General features: G+C 42.3%; 1 protein-coding gene across 1 annotated transcript; it reads right to left on the reverse strand.

Moving 5' to 3' along the window:
- Window positions 1–3,647: 3,647 nt before the first annotated feature.
- Window positions 3,648–15,545, reverse strand: GLO1 (glyoxalase I). Its single transcript, XM_055000480.1, has 6 exons — window positions 15,366–15,545; window positions 13,997–14,079; window positions 10,776–10,916; window positions 7,687–7,754; window positions 5,536–5,625; window positions 3,648–4,794 (listed from the first exon to the last, which is right to left on the reverse strand). Exons 1-6 carry the CDS (start codon window positions 15,444–15,446, stop codon window positions 4,706–4,708), a joined length of 552 nt encoding a protein of 183 aa, XP_054856455.1. The 5' UTR covers window positions 15,447–15,545; the 3' UTR covers window positions 3,648–4,705.
- Between the last annotated feature and the right edge of the window lie 8,041 nt (window positions 15,546–23,586).

Consider the following 23,586-nt stretch of genomic DNA (forward strand, 5'->3'; position numbering starts at 1 on the left):
GCCGCCGTCTTCCTGCGTCGACTTGCGTGTTGACGTCACCTAGCAACCGCGTTCCCTGCTGCTCTGCGTGTTGACGTATCTAGTAACGGGGAGGGGGTTGGAACGGAAGCAGAGTTCTGGGTGACACGAAAGCAGAGCGCACCCGGCACGCGGGTAAGCCAGGAGGCGCAAACGGCCCTGCAAACAGGGCTTCCTCCCGTCGCGCCAGAGAGCGGCCTGGAGGAAAAGGAGGCGCTGCGTGTTTCTCCGTGGCAGCTGCACCGCCCCGAACCAGTGGTCCTCTTCGCTGGCCCGAGCTCGACGCAGCCGGAGTGGTGGAACATTGTGCGCAGAGATATAGGGCAAAACGCCGCGGTACCCATGCTCTTCATTGTCGGGCGCATCAAGCCGTTAGCGTGAAACCAGGTGCAGCCGTGGTCCATTTACACACTTTTGCAACGATTTTAGAGTAGATGTTCAGCCGTCATCGCAAGAAAGCTGAAAATCCAGACAAGTCAATAGGACAGGCCTTTCCCTTGGTTTGAAACGTGTTCAGTTGGGTGATAGTACAGACAATTTCCTGATTACTGAAACAGTTTACGTATGAGAAACAGTAAGGAGGTAAAGTTGACGACAAATCTCAAACTGACTGAAATGCTCTTTGGCGTTAGACATTTATAAACAGGCAGTAATAATGCTGGTGCCCTAGGTTTGAAAAGGAGGCTTTGTGATCATCAGTGAGTAATTTTGCCTGGTAAACTTTGTGTACCTGTCACTTTTAGGTGATAGTGTTTCTTTTGGCCTTCTGCAAACGATGTAAAACAGTCACTCAAGAGGCCTTTTTTACTCAGATAGGAGGGCTGTACTGTAAGGAAGTGGTCTCAGCAGGATGCATTAGTAGAGGGATAAGGACCATAGACTTTACTACTATGTGCTATCTGTTGCTTTGGGCACAATCCTACCAGATAGCTCTATATCATTAACCTAGCAGTCTTAGAATTGCTTATGTTCTGCTTCAGCATTTCTTCAACTCTATATTAGATTTTTGCAGGTTTTAGATTTTTGCAAATTTGCATTTATACACTATTACAAATTTGCAGTTATAGCCTCTATTACATTTACTAAAATGTCCTTGAAATTGACTGTACAAACTCACACTGTGTAAATCCGCCTTGAATCTCAGTGAGAAAGGTGGACTGTAAATAAGGTAAATAAATAAAAATTAATGCACAAAAGAAATGTGCATTTTTACTTACTTGGGTTTATTCCCAGGTAAGTGCATAGGATGGCCACCTTAAATATATAGATATTCCATGTGGCTGGCATGGCATATTAAAGGCTCATCTCTTGTGAAATGGGTGTGTACATATGAAGTATTTGCAAATTATTACAGGCTAAGTTGTGACCACCAAGAGTGCAAATACTGCATATTTGAGCACTTAAATAGGTATTTCATTGGCCTCCAGATGGCTGGTATCACAAATCAATTGTCCATGAAATTCTAAACTTGTTCAAATTCAATCAATTTTATGTTAGCAGATTTCTCTTTTAAAGTGGAAGTGTATGAGGGTATGCAACATTTAGCTACAAAAATGCAACTTGCTAAGCATTGGAAAAGCAAAATTACACTTCCCATCAATACTTAGAATGATATTCTGTGTCTGTATCTGTGTGAGTGGTCTTTGAATTGTAACAAGGTACATAAAATGCTGTAACTCTGATATATAAATAATAGGGTGGATCCAACCAGATTTTCCACTGGTTGACCACCTAAAAAGACAATGCTGAGAATCATGGGACATGCATTTATAAAAGTAATATGGGATAGGAGCTGTAGCGTGGAGGGGATTTGGTAAGACAATGAAAAAACTGACTAGATTCAACCTAATATATTGTATCTTAGCCTGCTCATTACATTTGACCTGCTGAAATTCTTAATTTCATGCTTTGCTCATTACAGCAAAGCCTTCCAAAGATACCACCCTACAAATGAGTAAGATCAACAGATGCCTGCACTCAAACATTCTATGTTGTGGTAACCATAGTGTAATGGTCTGCCAAGTGAGGTCAGAAAGACATATTCCATAGAATATGTAGATCACTTTTGTTCAAGTGGGCATTTTTATAAAAGGAATAGAGTTATCGTTAATATCTTTGGAACTTTAGGCAATTTCCAATGCATTTTACGTTTGTTTTCTAATTTTGTAATGCAGTTTTATTGTGCTGTTTGTTGAATGTATTATATTGTTACATAGAACACAGCAAGATAGTAATAATCTAAAGAAGGCAATATAAGACAGGGAGAATAGGAAAAATGAAACCCATTTCCATGTTTGATAATCTCTGCTTTTAACTAAATAGAAAGAAAGATTACTATCATTAAAATTATGCAGCTTGTGTATATTGGTGTTGGAAAAGCAAAACAAGTTAGATTATTTCCCAATTTGTATGCTGTACCCATTAAAACACATCAATGTCTACACACCCTATGGGCTTTTAAAATCATGCTGGTGAGCAATAGCAAATGTCAATTAGATACTAAATATGTAAAGTTATGCTTATTAAAAATGCTTAAAAAATTTATGTAACTTCTTGAGCTGTCATTCAAATAACCAACTGAGAATTAGTCCAAAAACCAAATGCCAAATGTGATAAATTGAGAAGATGCACTCATTTGTACTTCTTTTTTGGCATTCATATCCATCAAGGCAGTCATGACATTGTTCCTCTTTAACTGCTTTTCCCATTTGTCACCATAGGAATTGACTAACATTTATGCTGTTGACAGTACGATACTGTTACTGGGAAAGGTCACTTATTACAGCACTGTTACTGATGGAAATGCTGCAGTTACTGGAGTTTCTCTAAGTGTTGCTGTGTTTGCATTTTCACTATTGAGTCAGTGTAGGACTAATGACTAAACATAGGATACCATCTGTCATACACAGGAGAAAACATAGTTGTAGCCTCTTTGATGTGTTTATAAGTCTGGGTTACCAAACTCCCCAAAGCATTTCAAATTGCTCTAAGGCTATACAGGGTAGGTTGAACTCAGGGGGTGGAGGAGGGGGCTGAATGCAAGTTGATATAGATATGCTTAGAAGTGTAATGTGCTGGTTGAAACAAAGATCTTGGAAGTGTTTCTTTTCCAGGTGCTTGCAAGTGGTGTTTGTAGTTTACTGCCTTTTATCAGCTTGGTTTGGTGAGCTAGTTACAGTTCTCCTTGAAAAATTATGCATCTTTTGGTAACATTCAAGCTAGAGCTACAATGGGTAGTGTTCTGGGCTGGCTTTGAAGAGTGCTCAGAAACATATAGTGATTTGGTTATTACCTGGAACCAGCAAATTATGATCACATGTGGCCAATACTTCACCCTTCCTCCCACTAGGCTGCAATCTCTACGTGCCTCTTTAGTTTCTTCTGTTAGTTCTGCCCTGTTGATCTAAGCCAGGATCCCCAACCTTTTTGAACCTGCACTTCTTGATCATAGTAGTTGCAGCACTTATTCATCATCTTCCTTCAAATATACAGTAACCAGCCATTTGTCAGAAGTGCAGGAGGGTGCTATGTCCAGCATCTGGAGTCAGACTAGTGGCATCCCACCAAACCTTTTGTTCCTCATTTGCATCTTTTTGGCTTTGTTCTAGCAAAAAAAAGTCACATAAAACTTTGCTTAGAAATAAATATGTTTTATTCGATGCCATTGCGCATTCCAAACAAATCTAAAGTGCTGCTAACAATGTATCAACTATGGCATTTTGGGAGGGCTTTTCGGCAAAATGTGTGTTGCATAGTCTTAATAGGTCAATATAAATTAAACACCAAACACCCTGGCTCACAGATCAGAATTACAAACCTCAGTTATATCAATCTAGAATTCAACTGTCATTTTAAAGAGGAAGATAAAAATTATATCACAATAAGTAGTGCATTAATATTTCAGATGTCTAGACTATATCAGATTCCTGAATTTAACTATATCAACACAGAATTCTATGCACACACTTTTTATCCAACTCTTATTGCCTACTCCCTAAAAGGCAGGAGCGGTTGTACTTACTAATATTTATACCATGCACATACACAGGAATCATGGCAATCCTTGTTAATCTTTTAACTATAGATTGCCCATTCTGCCACAGTATTTTATTTATATTTTTTGTTATTGGATGAAAGGCTCTACACAGCACCTATTCTAGATAATAGAATCTTACATGGTTAGAAACGGCTCAGCAGCAATGTGGACTATACTTTCTGAAGTATTTGCGAAGACCCTTTCACATATTGTCATGTATTGATATCTGAACAAATTCCAGTAGGGTCAAGTGGAGGAAAAACATTATTTAATGTTTGTTAACTTGCATTTTCAGCATGTCTAAATAATACAAAGGTTTTCCTACCACAAACTTATATTATGAAAGAAGGTATAGCTCTAAACCCTTGCAAATTTGGCCAGTCCTGAAAAGGAAATTTTAAACAAAGTTTTTGCAGAAGTACATAATATCACTTCCAAAAGACATTTATTCACTCCAATTATTAACTATGCTAAAACATATTAGGATAAACCAAACAGAAGAGCAGGCAAAAAAACCCTCCAAAACCAGACGGGATTATACCATATGGGCTTTAGTGACTATATAAATTTTCTTCTCTTAAATCCAGAACAAGAGAACAATTTAGAATTTTCAGTTTCTCTTGATGAAGACCACTGTGCAGTATTTCCAACCTAAATAAGAGTCACCATGTGATTAGGATTCAGGATTTCTATCCAGTAGCCATCAGGATCCTGGATAAAAGCCAAACCCTTCATTTTACCTATAAAAGATGGAGATACTGTTATAAGACTAGTACAATTCACATTTCAAGCTTATCAAACTACACTGAAGAGCATCTTTCGCAGACTTCTGCAGAAACGGCAGACAATACCCAGTGCTCATTTTTATACCCCACTGCAATTCAACTGGAAGAATCAAGATGGCTGTCAGTTCTAGGAAAACCAAACCTATGCAAGTAGTGCTACAAACCTAAACTGTATTCAGATGTGTTAAATTATTGCAACTCTATTACTTCTACTCGTCACAAGAACCACAAAATTGAATAACTGGAGATGGGGGAGGTTTATGGCAACATCTCTCAGGCTTTCTGAGTGCAAATTCCATTTCTCAATTGATTCTATCATCTGTTCCATGGGGTGAGCACCACAGCAATCCTTGCATAGTGTTATGTGTATACAGCTGGGGTAATGATCAAATACTGGTATTATATGAATACTACAAGACATCTCCCGCTTCTTCCTAAAATAATTCAAAGTTAGAACAAAGCAACAGCTCTTTCCTAATCAAGTTGGTGATTGGACAAGTATGGGAGCAGTTGCTACCACAAATCTAATCAGTGGTACTCCTGTACTAGTGGGCATTGAGCATATCTAGGTCTTGGTTGGTGGTAGGGAGGAGGCTCCACCTCCCTCAGGATCATTTCCTTCAGAATTTCACATGAACACACAAAAACACTCAACCCTTAAAGGCTCAGAACCACTAATTTATGGCAAAGACTTACCATCATCTGGCTTTTTGACAAATTTTACTCCCAGCTCCTCAAATCTTTTACAAGCTGCATTTACATCAGGGACAGCAATTCCAATGTGGCCTGAGCAGCAACAAAGCAATAAAGGATAATTGTATGAATAGTGAATATTAGACTAAGGTTTTCTTTCATAAAATTATGTTTGCAGCACTGAAAAGTATATTCAATGTATCCCAATACAAATGCTATGGACTTCCTAGTCTGATCCAACAGGGTTCCTATGTTCTCTCCTTGAATAGAATAAAATGTTATCCAGAAAATTTAAAGCTATATTTTCTGGGGGATCATAAGATGAGGAACTAATTTCTTCATGGAAAAAAAATCTATACTAGTCCCCAAAACGAATGAATGAATGAGCTGCCAGTATTCTTTCTCTTGGAATCAGAATTGGCCAACTTCAGCTCTTCAGTTCATTTTTCAAATGTAGTAGAAAGTTTGCTCCTAGTTTCATCCATAAGGATAACAAATGGATTTGTCTCCCTGTTGCATATATTACCCCAACTCTATCAAAGGGCACAAGTACCATAATTGCAGTACTCTTGCTAGGAGACACCACCATTTTAAATAGAACTTGACCACCCACAATGGGAGAGGGGTCAGTTTGTGTGACAATATGTTAAAGGATTTTCCTGGGGACAGTCATTCAAGCAAGACACATACACAGGAGGCAAACTTGCTTCAGTGGCAAATTCTCTTTCTTTGCTGAGATTCAGCTGCATGTCAGCCTAAACTCATAAAAAGTGAGAAAGTTTCCAGCAACTGTAAACATTCTTTTGTTTTTATTCCATAACTAAGATTTCAGCCTTAGAAGTGTTAATTCCCAGAAGTGTTTTGAACTCGTAAAAGTATGGCTCCAGCATTTAAGGTTTTTATATTATAGTGAGGTCTGATTGACCTGTCAATCAAGCCTGTATGGTGCCTTGCATTCTGGGAACTGTAATTCTGGTGTTTGTATTATCCTCCTTGATCTTTTATTTTGTAAACAATTAGTGTTACGGTATAAGATTTTCTGATGTAACTCTTCTTTATGCATATGAGCTAGGGAGAGAATAAGCATCTGAGCTTTATTTGGAAATAATAAAACTCAAATTTCTTTATAGATCACTGTTTGGTGTCTTAATAGATTGAGGGTATTGGCTGAAAGGGAAAATAAATTGGCAAGCAGAGTACTTTGAAATAAATCCTCTTTCACAATACACTTGCATTCTCCAGGCTATTATTATTTGGAACTTGGCCATCCCTGTTCTCAAGAATCTGCTAGCTGGGGGGATGCAATCATATCCTGTAGTACAGTACTACAGAATAGGAGTCCATAGTTTTATGCACAGCATAGTTTTATGCATATACAAATATGAGTGTTGCAACTGGAAGAAAAAAATGCTAGTTCAATCTTTCCATTTTTAATTGGGGGGGAAAAACAGTAACGCCATATCCACACTAGTGAACTGTAGCACCTGTCTAACTTCTGTGAATTAATGCAGTTTTTCCTCCTAAAAGTAGCAGTCACAAAAATGTTGAGCTGTAATAACTTAAGAACCGGCTAAGCAACAAATGTTGTAGCAGACAGTAAAAAGAAAAAAGTCTGCATTTGTGTCTTCTGTCACATGCACTTCTAGATCATGGCCTTTGTGGCCTCATTGTCAAGATCTAGAATGTGCTGTCAAAATCATGTGTCTCGTATTGGAAAAAAGGTGAACTGCTGAATTGTTTGAGGTTTCTGAAGTAGTTAAGAACGAGGGATCACTTTGCCACTTTAGAGGTTATATGGCCTGACTGGTGGCCCAGGCCAGCCCAATCTCATCAGATCTCAGAATCAAACCAGGATAAGCCCTAGGTAGTACTTGGATCAGAGACCACTGTGGAAGTCCAGGGTCATTACACAGAGGTAGGTGACAGCAAACCACCACTGAGCGTCTCTTGCCTTGTAACCCCTACAGGTTTCCATTTGTCAGCTGTGATCTGACGGCACTTTGCAGCACCAATTATTTTTTAAATTTATATTCATGATAAGCCTGAGAATGGATTGGTATTCAATTACAAGTTTAAGATTTTCTTAGAGATTCACAGACAACTCAAAAAGAAAGGGTGTGATTATGATTCACTATGACTTTCTTTATAACATACCAAATCCTCGTGGGTCTGAATTGCCATTGTGATAAGCTTGGTTCTCATCGTTTTCTGTGCCCCAATTGCTAAGAGAAGAAAAGAGGAGAAATGGGATGAAAAGAAAAGGTCACCTTGAGGAACAAATTTTAAAACAAATCAAAGCTCTTTTACTATTTTAAAGAGCACAAAGATTTAATCAAAAAGAGTCCAGCAGCACCTTTAAGACTAACCAATTTTATTGTAGCATAAGCTTTCGAGAATCACAGTTCTCTTCGTGGAATTGTATGGTCTTGGTGGTGCTGCTGGACTCTTTTTGATTTTGCTACTACAGACTAACACGGCAAACTCCTTTGAACCTTTACACAAGCAAACTGATCCCCACATCAAAAGGAGCTGTTTGCATCTCCATATCAAAGGAGTTGTTTACATCCCTCCTCTCCTCCTCCCCTCCCCTCTCCTCCTCTATATTTGACCAGTTTCTTTCTGCCCTCCATGCATCTGACAAAGAGAACTGTGATTCTCGAAAGCTTATGCTACAATAAAATTGGTTAGTCTTAAAGGTGCTGCTGGACTCTTTTTGATTTTGCTACTACAGACTAACAGGGCTAACTCCTCTGGAGTTAATCTCCTCTGGAGATTTAATGAGAGCAACAAAAAAAGAAGAAGGAAAAAATACTCTGGAGTGCTGCAGAAATGGAAAGAATATTCTAATGAGGATGAGTGGGTTGAACCCTAGAGTCTATTTCTACCTTCTGTTATGGAGGAAACTTTTGCTAATTTCCCCCTCTTACTGCAGAGCCCCCTCATCACACATGGTCGTATCCCCCCTCCCCAATACAGACAGAGCATTTTCCAAGGGCTGTGATGGGAGGTAGAAAAGGTCCAATCAACTCTAATCACAAATCATAGGATCCAACCCACAGGTAAGCAATCTGTGGGTTGGAAACTAATGTTTTTATCAGTGTTTCACAACTATCAGTTCTAATTTTGGATCAGGATCACTAGGAGAAAAAGAAGATAGAGTTGATATCTCCCCCTTACCCCAAAAGTCAGGAATTAAACACCACATAGAATTTCAGGGATTACCCCCTGTACTAATTATACACTAACAAAAAAACAATCTATAAACTTCCCTGCCTAAAAATATAGGATGTAAGCTTGAAGTACTGCTTTAGTGGCAAAAGGTACAAAAGTATTTAAGGTTAGAGCCATTCATTGATAGTTAAGCTTTAACTGCAGCCCGCACATATCTTTTTCTCATGCTCACTGTCAGGGCTTGTTGCTGCCGCTGCTGGGCAAGGCGCAGGCTGGGCCGGCCCTGATGTCAGAGGGGCACCAGGGACACTGCAGGACCCTGCTCTGTGGAAGGAGGGGCAGTATACATCACCCAGACTACCTCTCAGTCCACTCACTGGCCTGTTCAACCTGGCCTGCTCACCCCCTGCATCCTCCATCATCTCCTCCTCCCAGAACTTTCCTCCAAGCCTCCACTCTCGCACTGCTCTGCTCTCACTCCACACCATCACTCCTTACTCACACCCACCACCTCAGAGCTCTTCCTAGCCACCCTTTATACGGTTTCCTTTCTTCGCCCCGCTCTCCTTCCAGGCTTGTTCCCTCTCCTGACTTGGCCCAGCTGTGCCTTCCCTCAGGTGTTTCCCTCCTATTACTAACCCCTCCTAGGCTTCCTTGCCTTGCTGGCAGGGTGGGGTTGAATGTGAGCCATCCCCAGCTGAGGTCTCCTTGGCCTTGCTCACAAGGAGCTGCCCCAGTAGGCCTTTGAGCTGCTGAGCTTGCCTGGCCTTGCTCGTGAGGAGCTACCCCAGCCGGCTTCTGTGCTGCTGAGCTGCCCTGGCCTTGCTTGTGAGGAGCTGCCCCAGCCAGCTTTTGGGCTGCCTGCTCATTGATGCTGGGCGGGGCTACCCATCTCCTCCCCCAGAATGCCTGTGGGAGCTCCACCTGGAGGGGCTTGGCTCCTAGCAACTCCTGAGCCAGGCTACTGTCCTCTAGCCAGGGTGTGGCTCTGGGCTGTAGTGGCTGTTTCTCCTCCTTGGAAGGTAAGGGCTCTGTTTGGGCTGTTGCTGGGTCCCTATTCCCCCTGCCTTGGCCCTTTTCCTCTAGCCTGCTTAGCCCCCTCTCTTCCCCCTGGGGGGTAGGACTGGCTGGCTTCTCCCTGCTCCCTCCAGCCCTCTGAGGCTTTGGCCTTTCGCCCCTTCCCCCTGGAGTAGGCAGGTTCTGGACCTGGTGGCTGGCTGTGGTGGCAGGGCCGCTGCCTCCCGGTTGCCTCCCACTGTTCCCTCCTGGCAAGTCTGGGGGCTGGGACTCAGACCCCGGACACTCACAGTATGTTATACATCACTTACATGACAGAGATGTTTTAAATTTATTCTTAGCATCTATCAAAGTATCAGTGCAGTCGACATATTCTGAGTAGTCTTTTCACACTGATAACATATGGGGACACACAGACAAGAACTGAAAGACATTTTTGTTATGATTTCAAACATAAGCTAGAATTAACATTATTTTTAATGGTAAGTAACAAGCATTTGTTAAATTCAAAAAAGCATTACCCATATAATGAATTTTGCCTCTAGTAATATTTAATATTTCTTTCTTATTTCTCTTCATTAGAGCGTCTGGTCTTTCCCAGAAGACTATTCCATTCCTGGAGGTAGACTTTTACATTTCAATTACTCAACCAATTTTTCAGTGTTAATGTGTAATTAATGGTATATTCCAAATGTAGAAAATTACATGACTGGTAAAAAATTTTTCCCCAAGTGAAATAGCACATTTACTGCCCCTTGTGGGACCAAATTTTCTAAAACTGAAAAGTAACAGGCTTATGACTCCTGGAAAGTTACCCTGACTGCCCTGAAAGTGATTATTCCTGATCCAGGGTGTTTCAACAAACTGCTGAAGTTACTCACCAGATAAACATGAAATAGGTATTCTGCTCCCAAGAGGTTTGTACAATAAAGTATTAAACTAATCATAGCTATAATTAAGTCCGTGGGAGGAAATCAAGACAGAAACCTGACAATACATTGCTGTAATTAATTTATTAAAGAGAAAACTTGGAGACAAAGCAATTTAACACTTACTGTGTGAGTTCTAGTGTGGCCTTTCTAGAAAATGTCCAAGCTGTTTTCTCTTTGGCATCTTTTGGAATATCATTTTTATCTTCATAAGCCAGGAAGTAGAGGGAGAATTTCATAGCAGGGAAGTCACATTTCTGGAGTAGTCTAGAAGATAACAGTTTGATACAACGTCATGTGGGAAGAGGCAACAGGGTATTATCACAAACATTCAAAGATTTGAAAAATTCTTATGTTAAAAGGCTCTGAACACAAATAACTCTTCTACACAGTCACTGAAAATGCAGCTAGAAAAACAACACTTCTACCACTTCGTTTTCAATGGAGAGGAAAGTATTAACATGCTTTTAATTTTTTTTAAAAAGGGGTTTTTTACTGGGCATCTATAATTGTATGGATCCCGGACTCAAGTAAGAACTTGGCTAAACAATTAAAATCTCTGACTCCACAGCTGAGAAAAAGGAAAGATTTCTAGCTGTAAAGTGGGCTGTGTGTCAAAAAAAGCCATTTGCCAAGTTGCCATTAAGAACAGAGCTACTTACTGAAGGACCTTCTGATAGGTATGTGGAAGCAAGAGAAAAGAGAAATTTACTGTTAAACTGATCTAGGTGTCTTGAAGCAAGGGGACACAGCTTATACAAAGTCATAATTTAGAATAGAAACTGCTGCTTTATGCAATATTCAAAAAGTTTGGAGGAAGACTAAATAGACATGGTTAGGAATCACTAAAATCATGCTTAAGCCTTTGGTTCACATGCACCCAATAAACTACATAAGTCTTTGACAAGATGTGGTCAAAACATGTGGAAAAGATAGTTACAAGGAGATAGTGTAACTAAACTTTTCACCTGCCCAGTGAAAGCAATAGCAGCATTTTTGTTTTAAAAGATGACCATCTGTAAAAGAAGAACTCAAAGTAATCTAGGGAGGAAGAAGTCCAGAGAGAAAAAAACCCAAATTTGCTTCCATTCTCTCCAACCACAACAGGAGCAAAACAAGCACACTCATGGGTACCAACCTCCTTGCCATCCTTGCTCTCTACCTCTGAAGTCACTGGCTGGCCACCATGTGGGTTCCATTAGTACTTTTTAGTCTCATGATGAGTAAGATGATTTGACATACTTTGCATGTTTTTCCTTATTATTTGATGTCACTAATGTAGTGCACTCTGATACTTAGTAAACTGGTTAGATTTGTAAATCTAACTCTGTGTGTGTGCACACGTGTGGCTGTTTGGTCTTAGAGCAGAACCACAAGTGACAAAAGGCACAGATTGGACACTTGTCTGCTTCCCTCAAGTTTTGATGGGAAATGTAGGCATCCTGGTCTCGCAGCTTCGCTCTCTGACTGCTGTCCAATGGACTTTTCAACTGTCACTTGTCCAACATTCCGCCAAGCTGCCTACATTTCCCATCAAAACTTGAGGGAAGCAGACAAGTGTCCAATCTGTGCCTTTTGTCACTTGTGGTTCTGCTCTTAGTCTCACTAGAATTCTGAAGAGAACCTGCAGCACTGCACCCTGCCTATTCAGCTGAGCTAGTTGTAACAAGTTTGTAACAACATCCTACAAAAAGATGTAATCTCTAGATGGTGAAGATGTGGGTTACATCCTCGGTCACCAACTGCAGCACAAAAATATGCAGTAGTGGCCTGTAAAAGCTACACCTGTTTTGGTAGACTAACGATTAAGCATTTTTTCAGCACTAAAACCAATGTTTTTTGGGGCAATGACATTTTGCTTTTCTAAGAAAAAGTATATTGTTTGTTTAACTTTCAGCAACCCCATCAGAAAAAGCAAATACTGAATTTATGCAAAAAGTTCATTCAGGTGCTTAGGATCTTCCTCAGTTTCATCCTCAAAACTAGCTTGTGAGGTGTGCATTAAGCTGAATGCCCCAAGTTTAATCAATGAGCTAAGTAGGGATCTGAACCCAAGTCAGTGAGACCCAATGTTTTCTAGTGGTTAGAACATCAGAGTAGGATCTGAGAGATCCAGGTTCTAATCCCCACTCTGTCATGAAAGCTTGCTGGATGAACTTGGCCAGTCACATACTCTCAGCCTACCTCATAGGAGTGGTTGTGAGGATACTGTAGAGGAGAGGAGAACAATGTAAGCTGCTTTCAGCCCCCGTTGGGAAGGAAAATAAAGTAAAAATAAATAAATGAAGGTCACCCATAGTCTGACTCTCTTTTAACAATATCACATTGGCGCTCATGTTTGGAAATGGACTTCATAAACTGGAAACTTCCAATCAAGAATACGAAGACGCATTCGTTTGCTCTGTGTTCTACCTTTTTAAAGGACACAGTAAAAGGCCAAGATTTTTTGGCAGATCAATGTGCTACAACTAGTTCATTGAGCTTGCTCCAAAAGTTATGCAACAGTAAGAATGGGAATTGTAACAAAATTGGTACTCCCTTCTGCATGGAAGCTCATAAAATCATTGTACAGAACCAGCATTTTCCCCTTCTTCCTAATGTCTTTAAATGACTACTCCTGCTAAACTGCATCTTTGCCTTTTACTCAAACAGCAAAATTAATTCATCAGAAGCAAGAAAACAGAAATGAGCCAATGGTGTTCCCAACATAGTTGCATCAAATCCTTGTACATTCTATTCTTCAAGATTTTCAAACACAGACTATGACAGTGGATACTTAATTACAGCCATGTTACCCAGAACTACAGACCTATTTGTAAAGGCAGTAGTTTGCTAGAAGTACTTCTCAGTAAAGGCAATATAACTGTTTACAGAACAATTAACAATATGTAAAAACTATCAGATCATTCTGTGAATCAGTTCTCCTACTACACCAGGATAACTGCTTCAGATCAAAAGCTTAGACACACACTACATTTCAACTAATCAGGGTAGGAGATCATTATTCACTTCTCATGATTAAAAAGAATTATTTGAAGCTTCTCCAAGTAAGAATCCAGAACGTAAGCACTCTCTCACTATACTTAATGGCAGAGGAAGGGTAAGAAGAATGCAGGGTGTGTTTTAGTAAATCTAACAAGTTACTCAAATCTAAGTCCATGGATTTCAATGACCTTAAACTGAAATCTGCATACGATTGCACTGTAAGTCATTCGGAAAGTAGGTCTCCAATCTTGTAATTTTATAGAACTCTTAAGCATGCTTTTATCTGAAACATCAGATGTACAGAGGTCCAGTTATGAGCATTTTTGAAAACAAAGACCTACTCCAAAACTGTTAATACTTACGTCATGCCAAGAACTCGAGTATAAAAATCCAGTGACTTCTTAGGATCTTTTATTCTTAGCATTGTCTGTTGTAGCAGAAAATCCTGTAGAAAAGTAATTTGTTTACTTTGATGTACCCTGAAAGTCAGCAATGGAACGTGGGGGAGGGTGTCATAGAATAATTGAAATATAGGCACAAAAAATGTTAAGACCAAATGATATTAGCATGATCTTAAATGATAAGGTATTATATCTTACATGATAATGATATTGGCATGATCTTATACAGCCAAATAAAAAATTCCATAGAGGAGCAGGACTAGATATGAAACATGCAAATATGATTTGTACAACTCTGAAGGGCATGTATAAAATATAATTGCAACAGTGTATGTCACCATATAGAGTATATATGTCACCATATATACAGGTAATAACAACATATACACCTGTTGCAAGACCACTTAGGAGGAAAATAATTTCAGGTAGGTAACTGTGTTGGTTTGCAGTAGAGCAACAGGATTAGAGTCCAGTAACACTTCGGAGACCAACAAGATTTTCAGGGTATAAGCTTTCAGGAGCCAAAGCTCCCTTTGTCAGATCTGAAGAAGGGAGCTTAGACTCTCAACAGCTTATACCCTGAAAATCTTGTTGATCTCTAAAGAGCTACTATACCAGATCCTGCTCATAGAAGGAAAAGTTAATAAATATGATCCAGCGCTAGTGACAAATAGGTTTTGCTTCAAACGGAGACAGGGCAGGGACAGTGAACAACAGAATTGCTTTAAAAAATCCCTGGCTGTTATACAAATCATTTTACTGAAAGATGGGCGGTTTGGGGTTATGCACTGGAATTACAAATAAATGGGTCGTTAATCAGAACCTGAAGCCAGTCCTACCGAATTCAAGACCAGACTACATAGACTGTGGCCTGGGGTGCAACCAAGTATCTCCCCATTCATAATCTTTTATCTTACTTTGTGCACCCCCAAGCGCAAACACATTTCCAGATATATCGAAAAACGCCTCCTCTGCTAACTGGATGTCTAATGAGTTACTTCAAGAGACCACGACAGAGTATGATTTAGACTGCTAAAGCATTCTGGTTGGATTTCAGCCTCCAGAAGATCGCGTCAAACTTTGGCAAAGGCAGACACCCAAGCGAAAGATAACACCAATGAAATTCCTTTGCCTGGTCTGGCCCGAACAGGAAGGCATTTCCACATATTCCACCCTATGACGAAATCCTCGGCGAGACTTAACTAGCTCCATGCACACTCTGTACAAAGAAAAAGGACGTGCCCTCAGTCCTCGGCGATTCTTCCTTTTTTGATTTCCAGCATTGCTTTTCAATTTTACGCGCCGCTCATTTTAGGTTTGTCCCCTTTACCTTCGTGCTGGGCTCAGGATCGGAGCAGGCACTAAAGGCGGCTTCGTCCGTAAGGCCGCTGACCTCGGGCTGCTCAGACATGTTGGAGCGATCCCAGTGAACCACTTTCACCCGAAGCCTTTTCCTTATCCCGGCGCAGAGTTTTATTGCACCGACAGAAAGGTTACCTAAGCAAAGAAAGCTTCAACCAATAGCTACAAGGAATGCAACTTAAGGTGGGCCGCCTTACTGATCTCCACCAATAGTAGCACAGTCTCTTCATTAGCACTGATGCCATGGTCCTACAATTCCCATCATACACTGCTTAACGCGGATTTTATTCCCAGATTGCACCACTGTTTTTTTTAAAGGGAGAGGCATTAGTTAGAGACTAATCTGACAAAAACCACGTGCTTCAGCAATCACGGCCAATATATTATTTAATGCAATGTGGATGATGGTATTTGATCGGGCAATGGAAAAGGACACATGAAGTTTATTACACGTGAATTAAAGATAATATTCCAAGCAGAGATAAATTCCTACAAAACGGTAATACAAAATAATATGCAAGTGGTTAAAGTGTATCAAAAACTTGAGACATATTTTGACAGTCGCCAAACTGTGTAATAAATGTGTTCATCTTTAAGGTGCCCCACGCCTTTCTTTGCTTTTTAAAAAAATGCCTTGAAAATTTAACAACTATGGGATTAAAAAAATAAGAATGCGTTGGCAACTCCCCACCCCACCTGCATATTTTAATGCAAGCAAATACTAAAAACGAACGTTTTCAGCAATGGAGTGACCCCATATACTGAGCTTCTGGATGTAGATTTATTGGCTGTAAAAGATTTCTGAAACCAACTGTGTGTATTTATCAAGGCACAATTACAGGGCAGGTGAGGCAGCTGCTTTGCCAAACCTAAGCTGCTTTGAGCCTGATCAGTAGCTGAATGAGAGACTTCTTGGGAATCTTATGTAAGCTCCTTTGAGTTCCTTGATGGGATATAAATGTGACAAATATTTAGTTTCCCCCATCGGGCTACTTTCCTCTAATTGGTCTAGAGAGATCTGAAGAATATACATAGGCCAAGTTAGAGCATTAGTCCTTCTACTCAGCTCTTCCATTGACTTATCAGCATCTACATGCTGGGTTCGCAGTGGAGAAAACCTTTCCCTTCCCTATAAACTGCTATCACTTAGGTTATCAAAAGTAATATACAGTGTTGACAGGTTGTTAAGTGGTGTGAAAATGAGAGGGGGGACTTCTTTCCCAAGCTCCAAGAGACATTCAGGAGCCCATTCTAGGATGGAGAACAGGACCCTTTCAGACGCCAGAGTCAGTTTGCATCGTTCTGCCAAGGACTCCGCTGATCAAGGATGCGCTGATCAAGGAATCTCCTTCAAACTGGAGCACTTTCATCAAGCATAATATGCAACCACAAATATTTGCAACAACATAACCATGTGTGACAGCAAAGCTCACCTCCTTTTACAGAGTCACAGAACTAGGATGGGAACTAACTTATCTCAAAAAGAACTATTATTTTCTTTTCAAAACTTTAACAGTGCAATCCTAAGAAGAGTTACTCTGGTCTAAACCCATTGATTTCAATGAGCTTAGATTGGAGTAACTTTGCTTAGGATTGCTTTTGTTGATTCTCAGAATCTAACTTTGCATAAGTTTACTGACCATAAGAAGCTAAACTGTAAATCTGAAATGTATAAATAGTAGCTGGCTTCCCTAAATCTAGTTAGTTGATCTCAAGCTATAGTATATGATCAGTTGCCTCATTCCAGGCACCCCTACTTAGCCACCAATCCATCCCCCTTTTACACTTGCATTCTCATCATTAAAATTGCATCAGTGAAGAAATTATAGCAGGTGATGCTTTTCAAACTCCTGAAACACTGGTCTGTCAAACTGTACCTGCTAAGGGGTTCCCCTTTATCCCATTACTTCCTACAGAGCCCAGCAAAGTAAAGCTAAATAATTGTTTTTGAGCTGTTTTTATTACATCTTGGACTTTGATCCTTTGGCTTATGGATTCAATATATACAGTATAGTGTTACAAGTGCTTTCTCCAGATATGGCCTTATTCTTTTCCCAGGTTGGGCCTAGCCATTGCTCCTTCTGGGCAACTGAAAGTCTACACCCCAATTGCCTGGCAATATAAATTGGTGCAGGGCAAGAAGTTGATGGTTTATAAGCATAATCCATTCCAGTATTGGGTCATTAGATTCTGTGCCCAACTGTCAGTTTTAATCTTGCACTCCTTTAGAATGTCATGTATCCTTCCACATATAGATCCACATGTAGTCCCTGAGTGTGTTATGAATTCTTCCGCCAACTGTTACTGGATTTAATTTACTTCTAAGCAAGACAGGGAAACTGCTCAGTACTTAGTGGAAGAAGTGAATCCACTATCTATCATTGTGACACATCTGTCTTCTTGAACAAGGTCAGTTAAGGGACCATATTGACATGGGAGGGTGAGCTCTAGTTCTGCTTTATAGGAGAGTTTACTGCCCTCAATATTCTCTAATGATACTGATTAACTGCTCTGGGTAAAGACAACATTGATATATTGCTTACATTCTATGAGAAAGAGTGGGATTTTGTATTGTTAATGGAATTGCTAAGGAATTTGTGGGAGGCACTAAAATATCTGACATGACTGAGTCAATAACAGAGACTCCAAGAGACTCTAATTATACAAACCAAACATATTAACTGTTATCTACCACCTGTTTTGCATCTCCTCCTAGTAACTACCACAAAAATGGAGGAGGATAATATAAAACATATCTTTTCCTGGTCCTTTGCTCATGTGAGAATTTGCAATAGTGCTTTTCTGAGACAATAGCAAATAGTTTACTTGGAGAGAAAAAGAAAGAGCAAGACTGTGAGCCCTATTGTTTTTGATTTTGTTGTTCCCACAGTACATGACTATGCTATTAATATGCAAGTAGAAGTAACTGGTTTTTTGCCCAAGTGTTGAACCCTTGATATAAAAATGAAACATATGACTTAACACATACCTCAGCTTGCCTGGTTTATTTATTTATTTATGTCATTTATAGTCTACCTTTCTCACTGAGACTCAAGGCAGATTACACAGTATGAGATCAGTACAATCAGTATCAAGTACATTTCAATACAGTATCAAGGACATTTCCACAAACAATGCCATAGGGTAAACAGACACAAGTTTAAAAGACATAGCATTAGCAAGAATCCAAAACAGAGTAGAAAAAATACTGAAACAGGACATAATCAATTCTATGACTGACATTAGACAACATGGAGCACAGGTGGTACATATTTAAAGCAACAGGAGTACATATTTAAAGCAACAGATAATATGTAAGGCAATGCAGTGATGAAGTCTATGGTCCTTAACTCATTAGTGAAGCATTTTCAGTGCACACCTGTCTCCTATGATTTTATTGGTGTTTTAGTGTATTAATAGATTTTTGCAAACTATAGGATTGGAAATGGAGGAAACACCAGACAATAAAGAACCAAATGCTGCTGCACTCCAAGACACTGCCCCAGAGCCTGGCGAGCCCCCAGACATAGCCCCTGCTTCAGAGGATGCTCAGCAAAACCAGGAGCTACCATCAGATGCTGAACAGGGGGCTGTTCCACCAGAGGTTACAGCTCCACTGAGTGAAGAAACTGCAGGAAGTCCTGAACGTTCTCGATTTAGGGCCTCTCCTCGTGCAACCATAGAACCCACAGGCCGCAGAATGTCTAAATTTCGTCGAAGCACCAGTGGAGTTCAATCCCTGCAGGAAACTCTGAAAGAAAAACAGGTTTGTAATCAAGGATTGTGGCTGTTTTGTAGGGGGCATACACTGTCTGCTGCAAGCATCTTGTATGCCGGGGAGCAGAAATGGGGCTCTTGAGAGGGAGTTTGGTTAAATTTGCACATGGAGGTTGTACCAAAATTGACAGCAAGTTACTCTAGCTAAGTCTTCTAAGACATCAGTCAATTTAGCCTGAAGTAACTCTGCATAGGATTTCACTGTTAGGAATCTCTACTGTACACTTGTTCTTCCTTACATTATGGTTTGGGGAGGTTGTTTGTTTAAAAAAATATAATTGAAATATTCTGTTATACGCAATAACGGAAGTGTAGTATTGGTTTCAAGTTGTGTATTTAAACATGTAATTGCAGAGTTTCACTCTTTTAAATGATCTTTATCTACTTTGTAGGCACGATATAAAGAAGCAAGGGAAGGGCGTAAAATGAAGATTAATTCTGCATATAAATATATATTTGAAATTCTGTCAGACAAACTTGCTTTAGACATTACAACTGTAGAAGAACTCATTTTGGATGGCCCAACGGTGAGTCTCCTTTATTACCCTTATTTTTAAATTAGTAGTTGTAAAAACCTTACACGGGCAGCAGCATACCAAGAAAGCCAGTGACAGGAAGCACAAGCTGAGTTTTCATGAGTAGGCCCACCCCCATTGACAGAGCTGCTCTGTGTTGGCAGAGTATCTACACAACCATAGTCACATGAACTGATTAAAACATAAAGAAAGTTTATTTAGGAACTAACATACTTGATAGGGAAGCTGACAGAAGACTTCTAGTTGTCTAACTGACAGAGAGAATGATTCTGAGAGCCAAACCACAAGAGACACAATACATGCGGCGGGTCTGCACAAGTTTACCTGGGAAGTGTAATGGGAGACTCCTTCCTCTCTTTGCCACTGCTGGCCACTTGCCAGCTTCAGGCTCCCCTCACTGGCTGAAGAGCTGGAGGAAGCCAGCAGCAACAGCCGTTGCAAATCATTCTCCCAGGTACAAGCCTGCCAGATATGAGGGCCCCCAAAGACCATTCGGGGGTGGGCAGCTGCAGCTCTCTCTCTCAGGGCATCCTGCATCTGGAGAACTACCTGCCCACCCCCTGGGAGCTGCTCCAGAGACAGCCACCGTATTGGCGAAGCTTCAGCCACAGCGACATCAGAGGAATCTGCTCCTGCTGCTGCTCTGACATGCCCTTCTACTGCCCCCATGCTCCCGGAGGAAAACCGGAGCAAGAGCATATCAGAGCTGCTGCTGCAGCAGCAGATCCCTCTGCTGTTGCTGCGGCTGGAACTTTGCCAACACTTACCCGGTGGATGAGCCAGCAGGTATGTTTCCAGTGCACAAACTGAGCAAGAGGAAGACCCAGCTACCCTCAAGGTGATGCTCACCCCCTTGCCCCCTCTAATCAGTCTTGGAATGCCTGAGGATAATGCAAGCCCTAGAAACCTGCATAGACACATCCCCGAGCTCCAGGACATACCTGGACATATCCCAGTGGGACTTGGCCACCAGCTCCCCCACCCTGAATGCCCCAAAGAAGGTCAGGGAGAAGGCAGCCTCAAACAGCTGGGTCTCAAAGACTGACCAGCAAGTGCTGGAGAGCTGCCCTATAACCCTAGAAAGGACAGTGGGTGATAGGCTGATGGGGATCAGTGGGGGATGGAGTGCTCTTCTTCTAGCCCTCAATGGCCATCAGGTGGCAAACAGGTTGGGGAAACTCTGAGCTTTGCTAAAAAATGAGATGGCTGCCAAATGGTCACTCATGGTCCTAGGGGTGAATTCCCACTCCCACAGGGACCATAGCCCTTGTCACCAACAAGGTGGTACATGGAAAATGCCAGGAAGCTTCCTAGGGCTCGCTGGTAGGCACACAGAGTAGAGGGTGCTACCGATGAAAGTACTTCCTGAAGTATCGTGCGTTCCCACACTCTCACAACTCTGGGAATTGTGTAGGCCTTGACAGACTTTGAGAGGCCAAGGCAAAGAACCTCTCCACCTGGAAGCAAGACAACACATCTGCAATGCTGTTATCTGCAACTGCTACGTGTTTTGCTGAAAACGAGATGTTAGCATGCAGGTGGCCCAGGACAAACCAACGCACGGGGCACATGACCCACTCAGAGCATGAGGACTGCCTGTTCAGGACCTTGACTACTGCCTGGTTGTCTCACCAGAAGCAGATCCCCTTGTCTCTAAAATGCTCCCACCAAATAATGATGGCCATGAGAACTGGGAAGAGCTCAAGGAATGTGAAGCTGTGCAGAAGGTTGGACCCAACCCAGTGATCTAGCCACTTCTGATTGTACCAATGACCCTGCAGGTAAATGCCAAAGCCTCCGTTCCCAGTAGCATCGGAGTGCACCTGCAACTCAGCACTGGTATCTCAGGTGTCCTGCCAGAAGGAATGACAACCAGACCCTGAGATCCTCCCTTATGCTCTTTGTGACCTGGTTGTGATAATGCAGGAAGGTGGCCCCAGATGTAGCCCTGACCAGGCGAGTGCTGAAAGCCCTCCCTGGGGAGACTACCCGGCAGACAAAGTTCAGGTGCCCCACCCAAGGAGTGCATCTCCTTGAGTGTGCATTTTAGATGGAAGAAGGTGGACCCTATGAGCCCTTGGATGGCCTACAGCTTGTCCAGGGGGAGGTGGGAGTACTCCATCACAGTCCAACTCAATACCCAAATTTGCCAAGCAGGTGGCAGGGACCTCGGTCCCAATACCCAAGCAGGCAAAAGTCATCAGAGGGTACTGCCAGCAGCCGGAAGGCCAACTGCACATCACATTTCATCATAAAGTCCCCTGGGCCACAAGCCCTGACCAGGTATATGGCATGATCAAAGGATGCATACTGCACGGAACAGAACTCCAAGGGAATGGCTATTTTCTGTGGGTGAGGGGCTGGACCATGGTGCTGGTGGATCCTCTTTCCTTACAGGTGCCGTTAGCAGAGGGCTGAGATGCCCCAAAAAACTGCTGGCCCCTATTGCTTCTGGGGCATGAGGAACAAGGGTGGGGGCTGAGACAGCCGTGGCAGATGTGGTCAAACCTGCACCTGGCACATTGGCTTCTGCCTTGATTGTACTCTTAAGAGGTGCCCCAGCTGCCCTCCTGCTGGCTGCCCCACTTCCCAGCCTCAGGAGGGTCAGACTTACCCTGCACATGCGGACCCACCAGCCACAAACAGAGATTCTAGTAAATAAGATCCTGGCGAGTCCTGGCGCAGTACAAAGTGCCCTTATGGAACATTTTGTTGTATTCAATGGCCATCCCCTCCCTTGGGAGGGTTCATGCCTGCAAGACATTCACCAGGTGATTGGATAGGTGCCAGCCCACTCTGAGTAGGCAGCCTGGATCACTCTCAGAAAGATAGTGTATCCCTCCATATAGTTGGCAAGGATCCACTCAGCCTCCTCCCCTTTTCCCATGATTTGTCATTTTTAGAAGGGGTGCAGGACTTCCCCTCCTTTTCTTCCAGCTGCAAGAGGGTAATGTAGTACCCATCAAGGATCATGTTCCGCACTTCACAGGACAAATTAATTCCCAGGGGGTCTTTGTTATCCCCATGAATAGCAGGGGGTGAAGGGATGCCCCCCCCAACCCTCCTCAGCCTACATGGCATTGGGACCTGAAAAACCCACCTGACTGCTGGCCCTCCATCAGGAGGCTCAGGCTGGGATGCCTGGAACATAGGTCACCTCTACCCAGTAATCCTCCTCTGAATCCTCGACTTTGCCGGAGGGATCACCTGACAATCTCCCGCTGTCTGACATGTCCTCATGGTGAGAAGATCTCCGGGCCTTCTGTGTCTTACAGCTCTGCTTCTCCCCTGGTCTCCTCTTCCTGCCAGGGCTCCTGGTGCTACTGCTAGAGGAGGATCTCACCCAGCTCCTCCTCACTGAGGGTCAAGTTCCTCTGTTGGCCTTACCAACAGGCCCCGGGACCAGAGCATCTGCTGTGGCCCTGGTCCCAGATGTGCCCAACTGCTCGACCCTCTCTGAGAGCAGTTCTAGGGCCCTGGAGAGACCCTGCAGGGTATAGCTGCCACCCTTCCCTGGGGAATGGCCTACTATGGCCCCTGAAGGCTAACCCCCCCCCCACACACACACACTTGCTTAGTGCAGGGGCCCACCAGGCTGCAAGTGGAGCAGGCCTTGAAGGCCAGGCCCTCTGTGAATGCCCTGCTAAAGCTGATGTAGGCCTAGAAGGTTCATCTCCCCTCTGGTGTGCCAGGGGCCTGGCTGCCACTCCAGGCCTGAAGTGTCTGCTACCCTGCTGAAGCCCTTCTGCCCTTTGCAGGCTGTTCTAGGGCTTGGGCTCCACACTGGGCACCCGGCCCAGTTGCCTTCTTGGGTGGCATGCCACTGCCCTTGCTCCCAACCACCATGGAACCTGTCCTTCCCCCTCCCTGGGCAGA

The sequence above is a fragment of the Eublepharis macularius genome, chromosome 1 (genome assembly GCF_028583425.1).
Source record: "Eublepharis macularius isolate TG4126 chromosome 1, MPM_Emac_v1.0, whole genome shotgun sequence".
In the NCBI taxonomy this organism is placed as follows: Eukaryota; Metazoa; Chordata; class Lepidosauria; order Squamata; family Eublepharidae; genus Eublepharis; species Eublepharis macularius.

Bases quoted from the DNA above. Each gene is read 5' to 3' on its own strand.
- GLO1 (XM_055000480.1), bottom strand. From the start codon at position 15,446: ATGTCTGAGCAGCCCGAGGTCAGCGGCCTTACGGACGAAGCCGCCTTT. The intron at 10,917-13,996 runs GTAAGTATTAAC...GTTATCTTCTAG, and splicing joins ACTCGAGTTCTTGGCATGAC to ACTACTCCAGAAATGTGACT. The intron at 7,755-10,775 runs GTAAGTGTTAAA...TTCTTCTCTTAG, and splicing joins GCCACACTAGAACTCACACA to CAATTGGGGCACAGAAAACG.